Source organism: Rhipicephalus sanguineus, chromosome 3 (genome assembly GCF_013339695.2).
Source record: "Rhipicephalus sanguineus isolate Rsan-2018 chromosome 3, BIME_Rsan_1.4, whole genome shotgun sequence".
NCBI lineage: Eukaryota > Metazoa > Arthropoda > Arachnida > Ixodida > Ixodidae > Rhipicephalus > Rhipicephalus sanguineus.
In genome coordinates, this window is record NC_051178.1 from 183,864,353 (window position 1) to 183,875,379 (window position 11,027).

At 48.2% G+C, this 11,027-nt stretch overlaps 1 protein-coding gene across 1 annotated transcript; it reads left to right on the forward strand.

The window, feature by feature from the left end:
• The first annotated feature begins 485 nt into the window (after positions 1–485).
• On the forward strand, positions 486–8,423 carry LOC119387814 (endochitinase). Its single transcript, XM_037655334.2, has 9 exons — positions 486–570; positions 1,394–1,585; positions 3,212–3,335; positions 4,215–4,353; positions 4,980–5,083; positions 5,790–5,913; positions 6,571–6,762; positions 7,707–7,829; positions 8,181–8,423. Exons 1-9 carry the CDS (start codon positions 513–515, stop codon positions 8,334–8,336), a joined length of 1,212 nt encoding a protein of 403 aa, XP_037511262.1. The 5' UTR covers positions 486–512; the 3' UTR covers positions 8,337–8,423.
• The last annotated feature ends 2,604 nt before the right edge of the window (positions 8,424–11,027 follow it).

Genomic DNA, 11,027 nt, shown 5'->3' on the forward strand with positions numbered 1-11,027 from the left:
GAATATCTCAATGTTTTTGGCGAGGTTGACACGCCGTGCCCTCCACAGGAGATGGTGATCAACCCACAAAGATGGACGATGATAGATAGCGAAATGAGATGCGAAAGTCAGGAGGGGTCAGCAGCAATACGTTTGGTATGCTGCAGCGCGCCGATAAAAAGAGGAAAGACTATACGTACACACGAAAAAAAAAGAAAAAAAAAAGAAAAAAAAGAAAGCGAGGCGTCACAGCCGTTAAATCAGAGGTCTCTCGGACAGGGGAACTCTAGTAAGCCGCCTGTTCATGCCTTTTGATGCGGGGACGTTGCGCTCAGTCAGCGGTGGGCCCCGGGTATAGCCCTGTAGATCACTCCTTGATTTGAATATATGCCACAATTGAAAGTAGCGCACAAAGGTAAATGCATTTAGTATAAGTCAAGATTGTTGCCGCTGTTGAAAATTACGCTTCTGACTGTCCATATATCTTGTCTTGCTTCACGCAGGCTCGGAAAACACACGATTCAAGCAACAACATGTGGCGGCAAGCGTTGCTGGTTCTATGCGCAGCGCACCTATTGAGCGCACACGCTGGTAAGTCTTAGCGTGTCACTTGCGAAATTTCACTTCTGAGAGCAGCGGTAGCGAAGCTTCCGCCGGCCACGTAATCAGGCGGTAATTCACCTCTCCAGTCTTGTACGCGCCGGTGTGTTTTTTGAACTGAAGGCCGTACGAGAAGGTGAGGATCATCCGTTCTCGGAAACTCCACAGCGCTTCTTATAGCAAAGAATGCTCCTAGCGTAAGGACCCTCTGTGGCCAAACTGATGACGCGAAAGTATCGTTGCCTCGCCACACGTTAGACTCCTCGAACACGCTATAAGAAGGGTATTCGTTACATGGAACAAAGCAATATCGCAATAACCTTCTCGTCAAAGGACAGCGATAGTGAAATGCACGTAAGTATTCCTCATGAAGCTGCATGGACCGGTGTTCAATAATATTGTTTCGCGAAGGAGTTTGATTGGTTATCACCGCGGGGATCTCTTCATTAACATGAAAAATTGTAACCGAAGCCCGGTCTGTAGGGAAACCGTCCTACGTAAGGGAAGCTTCTGTGAGCTCGGGTCGACATAATCTCGGTCCACTTGAATATGCCCACAGAGTATATACAAAAACGAACGGTACAAGCACACATATTACTAAAAATAGCAAAAAAAATGCTAAATATGTTTCGCATCCGGGGTTGGCGCCCTGTTCACAAATTCAGCAGCTTTCACTGTGTGCAGAGCAATGTCACCGCTCTAATCGACACAGTGCACTCCACATGACCGATGACACATGACACATATTTTGTTGCCTCAGTAACGACCTTTTCTTGCGGTCTATTCTTTTCTCTCTGTCTCTCATTGGTTGAAGATGATGATGAGGACAAGAAACCCGTGGTGTGTTACTACTATGGCGAGGCCATGACGCGGCCGAGCCCAATGAACTACCGCGTCTCGGACATCCCGGGACACCTGTGCAACTACGTGACCCTGGCCTTCGTCACCATGAACTCCGAGACGTTCGAGATCGAGTCCAGCATGTCGGCCTACCTCAACAACACTGGTAAGTAGGCTCCCATGATTTCTACAACGTATTGCGAGTTATAAAGGGCAAACGTTGGACTGTGAATAATAAAGAGAGGCGCTTCCAACGGCTTTTACCTTAAGTAGGTAACAGCACTTACCTCAAGTAGGATTGACGATTTGGCGAGTTGGTATGGATTCACAATTGTGAGACGGCGCCACGAAATCAGACACCACCACTGAGACGAAACCACATGAACACAAGAGCCGACATATCGGCGCTTGGGTTCGTGTGTTCTTTAGTAATCTTGTCCTATTTTGTGGCACCGTTTCATAATTATGGATAGGATTAACTACCAGTTCTATTATCCATGGCTATCACGAAGTCATGATACTCAAAGCATGAAGTACGATTGTTTTGCACACGCTCAAGCAGGCTGGGTGCACACAATGGAGAACTCTCGAAAGTGGCGGTATGAGTTGGGAAAATGGTGGTTCATACGAAAAACGGAGTTCCCGTAACGAGCGGACAAGATTATGCTGCTGTGTAGCTAAAGCTACACAGCAGTAGATCACGTGCGATAGCACGGCTGAATGTAGTTGTATGTTTAAATAAATAATTTAAGGCACTATTATTTGGAATTATTATTATTTATTTTAAGGGTTTAAATAAATCTGGCTGTCTTGCATTTTCTTCTGAGCAAAAGCAGAACACTCTCAATCAAAAATGGTACGCAACGCTGACTTTCTCCGCAAAGTTAAATCTACTCGAGCGCAGAAGGCGCCAAGAAAGCGCCACGTCGTCATTTGTAGACCAACTACTGGCAGCCCTACCTAGCACGCCCTTTATTTATAAGACTTTTAGGTCGCACAAACGGGCAGGCTCTCGAACTTCTGAGCAACTTTTTATGTTTGCAGAGAGCAAATTTCTGCAAACTGCTTCACGAGCCCATGCGTCCACAATACGAAAAAACAACAAAGAAACAAAAAAATTACACCATCTCCCGCTAAAAGGGACCATGAGGCGATGCGAAGCCGGAGCACTTGCACTATAGTGTACTAGAATACTATTCTAGTACACTATAACTTGCACGATCGCGTTCCGTTGGCGTTCGTTGGGCATGCTACCGACCTCGCGTCGTGGAACGCGAAGAGGGACGCTACGCGCGTCGTATCTTCCATCTAGCCTGGCCATTAATTCTCACAGGGCGAGCGGGGAACGCGGTCGACAGGCGGGCGAGAGGGGGGCAGCGTAGGAGAGGAGAGAGAAGGGGAGGGGACGCGCATGCGCTCGAGCTCATCGCGGCGTTGCGCAGGAGAGAATTTCGGCATGTCTAGCCCGCGTTTCAGAGGAAGAGTGGAAAGGGGGAGGGGAGAGGGATATGGGAGAGGGGGAGGGGAGATGGGTATGGGAGAGGGGAAGGGGAGAGGGAAAGTGGAGAGGGGGAGGGGTGAGGGGAAGGGGTGAGGGGAAGGGGAGAGGGTGAGTGGAGAGGAGGAGTGTGGAGAGGGTATGCGCATGCGCAGTAAGGGTGGTCACGCCGCACACCACCACCACCGGATTGAGCTCGGCCTTAAGATACTTCGCATCTAAAAAGCATTCTAGTACGTTAATATAGAATAAGTTGCGAGTGTGTCTGACATTCTCTTGCCTTTTGGCTCGCAGGCTTGTACGAGGAGTTCACGTCAATAAAGAAGAAGTACTCGCATATAAAGACGCTCGTTTCGGTCGGAGGCTGGGAGTACGGACACAGCGTGTTCTCACGAATGGTCAGCCGCACCGTAAGCAGGTGAGTTACGTTAAGTTAGCATAGTCATTGGAAGACCAAGTTTTTTAGGTTGGTACCTTCCGCGCTGTCGCAATCTTGAAAAGCTTCACCCCTTTTCAACTGAGAAGCTTCGCAGCATTTACTATGGAGCGATGCAGCTCTTCCGGCTGTAGGGAAGTGAGTGTGGGTGGTTTCATTAATAATAATAATAATAATAATAATAATAATAATAATAATAATAATAATAATAATAATAATAATAATATTAATAATAATAATAATAATAATAAACATGGCTGATCTCTCTGCCATAGGAATCAGTATAACAAAAAATGAAACGTGTCTTCACCGACGTAGTTGAGCGTTTGTTTTGCATTGTTTCGGCACAAGGGCGAAGAAATGAATGCTATAGCAACAAATTGTAATGTCACGCGAAGAACGGCAAGCAGCTCGAAACTAGCAACGCGTGGGGCGACGACCTTTAATGCGCGCCCTTCGAGCCCTTCGCGCCATCTCGCTAGTGATCACGAAAACACGTTAAAGTGTCACCGATCTCTTAGTACGGCCAACGGTAAATGGTGTATATAAATAGCTCGCCGTTGGTATGCTGAAGAACGTGCAGCCTGTGGCCGAGTCAGTACGCGCCGCACTCTGCGGAGCGAGGAGCCGTAGGTTCGACTCCCGTTGGCAGAACTTCTAGTTTTTTTCTTTGCCACTTGTTAGTGTACATTTTGCAACGTCATATCCGTGACGGAAATACGTCAGTGGAGCCGTCGTGGACCCCGAAACTTCGATGACGAATCGCTCTAGGGAATGGGACGGTGATGATGATGATAATGAAGGAGTACCGGTGAAGAACATGTAATTTTCTTCTCATCCTCGGGATTCTGCTTTTCTCAGGCGGAGGTTCGTGAAGAGCGCCGTGCGTTGGATGCGCCATTACGGCTTCGATGGTCTGGACATATCGTGGCAGTACCCGGGCACGATGGTGCGAGGAGGCAGCCAGGGCGACAAGGAAAACTTTGTCCTCGTCATGAAGGTATACGCACAGGCTGAACATATGCAAGAACACTTTTTGCCGTGCTGTGTGGTACTGTATAACCAATGAGTTCTCTGTTCGTTTTCATAGAACCCATGGTGTTGTTCATGACGTCTTCTTACGTAGATGCTTTTTACAACTTCAATATTTCAAAAGACAAAAAAAAAGTGCGCGCTAGATTAGTGAACTTCGACTGTGGAATAATGTCAGTCAGTTGTTTCGGAATATAAATAAATCAATACGAGGTCCAGATACCCCTTTGAAATTACCAGGGTCTGCGGACTGCATTAGTGGAGAGAAAGAACGCCAGAAAGCCAGAAAAGATCATATTAATGTTAGAAGACTAGCTCAGCTCTTTTATTCAAGGATGATAGATGGATGGGTGATACCTGAAAGGGTGTCTAGCAGACTGATCAGGTGGTTGGCTGCCGTGCTACGGTTGTGAATGATTAGCGCGACAGTTTTGTATTTCGTTTCCTTTTAATATCTGCGTGCACATATTGAATGCGTCGGCAGATGTGATGTATGCAACCCAACTTTATGGCCGGAGTATAGCGAGTCCAGTTATATTGATGCTTTTCTACAGATGACGCTATGTATGACGCTTTGTACCCTTTCTTTTGAAGGAACTCAAGTCGGAATTCCTGAAGTACGACTTCATGCTCTCGACCACCATTCCCATTGATCCAATGCTGCTCAAGACCGGTTTCAACGTGGCAGCTTTGTCGAGGTAAGCGCCTGCAAACTTTTAGGGCAGTTACGTCTGCATTTAGGTGGCGAAAAGATGTGCGTTAGTGCCTTTAATGACATGAAGCGAAGAATTGGAGAGCTCTACCAAGCGCTACAGTAGTTTTAGAGGAGAGGAATGGAAGAAGAAAAAGGGAAGATTGTGTTTTATTGAGAAGGTTTTGCAAAATGTCTCTCACTGTTGGCTTTCGCAAGTTGAAAACGCGTAGTCACTCACATCGATAGGCACGATACATGCAAACCGCACATGACTGGCATTCAAAAACAATCTGCAAAAACGCCATGACGTTAAATTGGAGAACTGCCCTGCAATATGCTCATTGTCTCGGTTTTTTGGTATAACAATATAAAGGTAAAAACACAAGAACTGACGTGAGAAGCGGAGACGAAAGGAGACAACGCCAATGGCATCTGTTTCCTCAGTCTTCGCGCATGTATACTTGTCGAGCTGTTTACCACATCAGAGATCGTCGATATCTGAATGGGCGATCGCCACGAGCTTTCTGTTTTTCTACGATTTCTTCGCTTTGTGAGTGTCCATTTACAGTGTGCTTTTCAGGCAAACTCGAACCTCGCGTAAGTAGTAGTTCCGGGAAATATATTTACTTCTTGCTGTTTCTCGCACTTAGAAGTCAAATTCGTCTGATAGCTCTAGCGAAGCATCGTTCTGCTCCACGATTCTGCCGCAGGTACGTGGACTGGTTCAACGTTTTTACGCACGACCTTCGCGGCACGTGGACGGGTTACACGGACGTGCACAGCCCACTCAGGAGGCGCTGTTTCGACAAGGGACAATACGCCGCTCTCAACGCGGTATGTCTGTACTGTACACGTAGTGCCTTTCCTAATACCAGAGAAGGTTCTCTTTTATCTAGCGCTGTATTTCCCATCCATTATGTCTAGACCTTTCTCTACGACTAGACCATGCACTGTTGTAACGGGAACCATTATACAGGCGCTCATTTTGAAAGGACTGTTGCGAGGAGTTTAAGCCACCGCTGTGCACTCTCGATGCACTCTGAATAACAGTTTCCAAGTTAAGAATTGACAAATGAGTGCCTGATAGTTCGTCAAGCGCCCCAGGAATGATCGTGCTCATTCGTTTGACAATTTCGTTTGAGCGATACCGGTAGGGTACGACAGGCATGTGTCCGTGTATGAATAGAATGATTTAGCAGAGTACTAATGCTCCAATCCGGCAAGCCCTCCATATGCCGGCAATTTCCACACAAACGCGTAGCGGGAGTGGTAATGCGCGAGCACAGAACGATCGTAAGAGTAACGGTACGTACGCCCAGGGTCCTGCAGGTAAGTATTGAATGACCCTGGTGGAATCTATGCAGTTCCTTGCACTGGCTCGGAACGATGCATCATGTGCGGAACGGAGTGATAGCGACGCTCTGTTAAAGCTGTCTAAAGACATTTCAAATATTTCATTCCCGTTTTTCTTCGTCTCGCTCGTCTCTGTAGGAGGACGGCCTGAACAGGCTCGTGAAACTGGGCGCGCCCAAGAAGAAGCTGATGCTGGGCATCCCCTTTTACGGCCGCAGCTACACGCTGCTCGACCCGCGACGACACGCGCTTGCTGCGCCCACGCGCCGAGACGTACACGCCGTACCAGGACCGTACGTCATGTCGGACGAGATACTGGCCTACTACGAGGTACGTGAACGCGTACCTGCTGCCAAGAAAGGTGTCTCGCACATAATGAAGTGTCTCAGCTGAGACAAGGAACGAGAGACAACACTGATAGACGAGACGCAATGTGAACTATAGAGAACGTGAACTTCGACATGTTGGTACTCCGTATTAACACCCATAGCACACAACAGGAACAAGACACAAATGTAGGACTCGCCGTGACCACGTCGCACCTCTGTGTCTTGTTGCTTTTGCGCGCTATGGGTGTTAATGTGAACTACGGACACATACGGTATTTTATTCAAAGTGAAACTTCAAAGCACCTAGGAAAAAAATCAGAGTGGGAAGTGTAATGACGTAGGTTTTCCCCATCTCTCTCCACATAATACGGCCCAGAGCTTCGCCTAATCATGAATGCATTGAGTAGCGGCTGGAGACGTCAGAAGAGCAAAAAATATTATTCAATGGTGGTAAATGCAGCAGCACCGATCTGCACATCCCTAAATCGCACTTGTTAGTACACAGCTGGAATGCGATCACGAATGAAATGAACCTGAAAGAAAGCAAGATAGATTAACAGAGTAAAACAGTGAAGTCGGACCATACGAAACTCGACTAATGAGATAATCAAAGCTATTCCGCTACATTCTCTCCAAACGCACAATTCATGTTGCAGGGAAACCTTAAGGTACCCTGTCGCGCGGCAACACGGTGACGATGCCATACCGCCAAGCCCATGTAGCCACCCTTATTGACTTCCCACACGCACATGCAAATTATTACGAGTCTGTTCAGTACTCCGCGTTGCACATTATATTGGTACGCGAAACCGCTTGCCACGTTAACCAAGGCTTGTTTCTTTTCTTGAAGTCCACCTACTGACGACAAAAGGAACTCGAATCCTTACGCGTCTTCATGCAGCGGAGCAACACCAGGGTTGGTATGAACGTATTTTAATTGCGCAGGTTTGCATGGACATAACAATGCTCTCTTGGAGGCGAGAGTACGACGAAATTGGCCAGTGTCCTTACGCCTACCGCGGTGACCAGTGGGTTGGTTACGAGGACGAGGAGAGCATCTCTGCTAAGGTACGTACGCATACGTTGATTTCCACTGTACAAAAATAAAGCAAGCAAGAGCAGAGTGCTCTGCGGAGCGCCAGTGCATCCGGCGTGGCTGCGCATCGAATCGAAGCGGCGCAGGCGCACACGAGTACGCCGTTCTTGCTGTACTACAGCCAATCAAGCCCGGCGCCTTGCTACTACGGAGCGGCATGCTCGCGCGATGTAGCAGACGACACAAAGTATATCCCGTGTGTACGTGGGCGCATGGGTTGCGTAGTCTCACCCTACATCCTGCTGAGCTTGAGCGCGGCTGTGGTTGCGAATAACTTTCGTGAACATGAAGCGGCGACGTCTTACGAGCGTGGCTCTTTTCAGGTGGACTTTGTGCTGGAACAGGACTACGGGGGAGTAATGGTGTTCAACATCGACATGGACGACTTCAACGGTGTGTGTGGGGTCAAGAATCCGCTGCTCAACTCCGTATGCCGGAAGTTCAACGAAGGACGCTTGATCGACCCACGCATAGGCTAACGCGATAGGCTGCCCGCTCGTGACACCCGTGCTTTGTGACTGTGCGACGGCTTGGTCCTACTTCGTGACGCGCTGCGTACAAGTGGAGTTCCGCCACACCTTTCCGGACGACAAACGAGTGCTCGCCTATGCCCTGTGCTTTTTTATAGGACCAGCTGTTGTCACCTGTGTCATCCAGATCATATGGAACTCAGAGGCTCGACATCGCAGCGAAACTTTCCAACTGTTCTCAGTGTGCGGCAATACTGCAAGCCCTGTTCGGGTGGACGAGCAGAGTAACTATGTCGCGAGAACCGGCTTCACTGCACCACATCAACCAAAACTGAAGTAGTGTGTGTATGCAACTTGTAAATATCCGTCGTAAACCAAGTCACGCTTATTCATTTGCAAGCACTGCGAGACCCAATGCAATTCGTCATTCATTACCGACAATAAATCGTCTTCAACGTGTAAAATGCACCTTTTTCTGCTACTGCATATTGCACTGTATAAAAAATAAACTGCACATTCACAAAGCCCAGACTACTGCGCGATACAGATATCTTAATGGTGTTCAAAGGCTCGCGGGCACTTGCAGAAAACATGTCCTGCCAACAAGAAACAAACACAGTGTCATTCGATGACGGCTGTCAATTCTGGCAATAGACATCGTAGATGCAGCAGTACATTTGCTGTTAGCTGTACTCGTGCCACACAAGAACGCAAATGGCTGCTCTTTGTTAAAAGGCTAGAGCCTTAGATGCCTCCTCAAGCGCGAAAAGTGGCCGTTCGAGTCAACGCGAACAATGCAAAAAAATCATGCGATGATGGCATCTCATGACGTCACAGGTAGATAACATTTCTGACGTCATAATGAAGTAACTATGACGTCACATAATAACGTCATCACACGACATAGTTAGCTTGGTCAAAGATGGGCCGATCCCAGAGGCACTGCAACACCATGTGAGGTGTATAAAGCTTCCAATGTCTCCGATCCCGGAGGCAGTGCAAGACCGCGTTGGGTGCTGAAAGCTTTAAGAGGGGGGGATATGACCGACTGAGAAGAAAAAGTAGTTAAATTTCGCCTTCAAGTGATCTCAGGCAAATGGATAAGGAACCATGAGACTTTTATTCAGCAGGAACAGCAGGAAACAACGAAACTGTCTCTGTTGCTTTGTGATTGAACGAACACAAGATGTCGCTGCGAGAGCTGCTGTATGAAGGTAGAGGGGCTTTATGCGTGTTGGCACATACGTATCCGGCGCTTTAAGCTTTCGAAAACTGAAGCGCGTACACTAAGATGTAGAAACAGTGGGGCTCTTCGATTTTCCACTTCTGGCTACCCGCGGGCTGCCAGAGCCAGCCAGAGCGCGCTCGTTTTTCTCGGGTTTTTCTCGGGTTTTTCTCGGTTTTTTCGTGGCGCACTTCCGGTTGGCGTTCGTTTTTCTCGGGTTGGACGGTTCTGGCGACCCGCGGGGAGCCCGAGGGTCGCCAGAAGCTTCCAGGACAATTTAGTCGTGGAAGCTCTCTGGAAGGTTTCGGGCTAGCAGACGCCGAAAAGAGACGATACGCGCTCGCCGCCATCTTTGTGAGGACTCGACGGATTGCAATGCGGGCGCTTGCGGACTACGCCTTTGCTTGTCCTTACGCTCGGGCCGCTCGGCGCCGTTCCGCCGTGCGAGATGGCGCGATTACGAGTGGCGGCGAGCATTTGGAGCTAATGTTTATTGCTTTTCTTATGTGTCCCGTGAAGTTTCCTTCCGTGAACAACGCGGCGAACTGTCGCGTTCTAACCATTCTAACTGCGTCGTGCACATGTCCCAAAAGTTATGTACATGTTCGTACGAACGCATGGAGACCCCCTTCGAGTTTATTTTTTCGTAGTAGTATTCGATTGTGGTGTCGTGTGTGCTTTATGTGCATTTAGCTGAGACGATTGTGATCGAACTAGCTATTTCGCTCCGTCGTATGTATGCGCGCGTGAGCCCCGTCAGAACTTAACTATTTCAACTAGGTCTTCGATGTTGATAAAATGCACTGACTGGCTAAAAGCGATCGCGACATTGTTTTTTGTGTGATGCTCGTTGGTCGCGAACGGCGTGCGATCGTACTTCGATCTACGGGCCAGTATATGAGGTATGGTATTATGTCATGCTACGACGCGTCGATGTGAAAAAACGGAGATGAATTCAGAAATGTGTACATCACTTTGTTGCCTATTTCATAGTCGGCTTTGTCTTTTTCCACCTCTTAGTAATAATGCCATGCAGTATGTACGCGGTTATCACCTAGTATAGCTCAAATAAAAGCTGAGCTACACGAGATTTTTGGAGTGCCACTTAGGACTGGAAAAGAGGCTCAGGCAACATCTGCCAAAACGAGTCGAAGACGCGTCAAACAGAAATTTATTTTAGATAAAACGTGCACTCGTGGTACCGATACCGCCGCATGTCTCAAGTTATGACAAAACGCAAGCTGGTCAGCGCGTGTGTGCGACGTAGTACGCGATAGATCCTCGAGCTCTTCTGGGGACATGGTCACTTTCGCGAGATTTTCGCGTAGTGTTGTGCAGCGACTGTTACATGTACTAAGCAGACGTGAGCTGGTTAAGCCGTTAGAAGCGCGGCAGCTCACCTTGCATCGCTTTCGTGGTGCCGTGCGCCAGCTGGCTGTTTTGTTCGCGGACGGGGCGAGTTGCGAATGATCTTG

What these genes read in the sequence shown, in the direction of transcription:
- LOC119387814 (XM_037655334.2), top strand. Translation starts at nt 513, where the DNA reads ATGTGGCGGCAAGCGTTGCTGGTTCTATGCGCAGCGCACCTATTGAGC. An exon ending in GTCAGCCGCACCGTAAGCAG is followed by an intron (nt 3,336 to 4,214) that starts GTGAGTTACGTT and finishes TGCTTTTCTCAG; the next exon opens with GCGGAGGTTCGTGAAGAGCG. An exon ending in ACTTTGTCCTCGTCATGAAG is followed by an intron (nt 4,354 to 4,979) that starts GTATACGCACAG and finishes TTTCTTTTGAAG; the next exon opens with GAACTCAAGTCGGAATTCCT.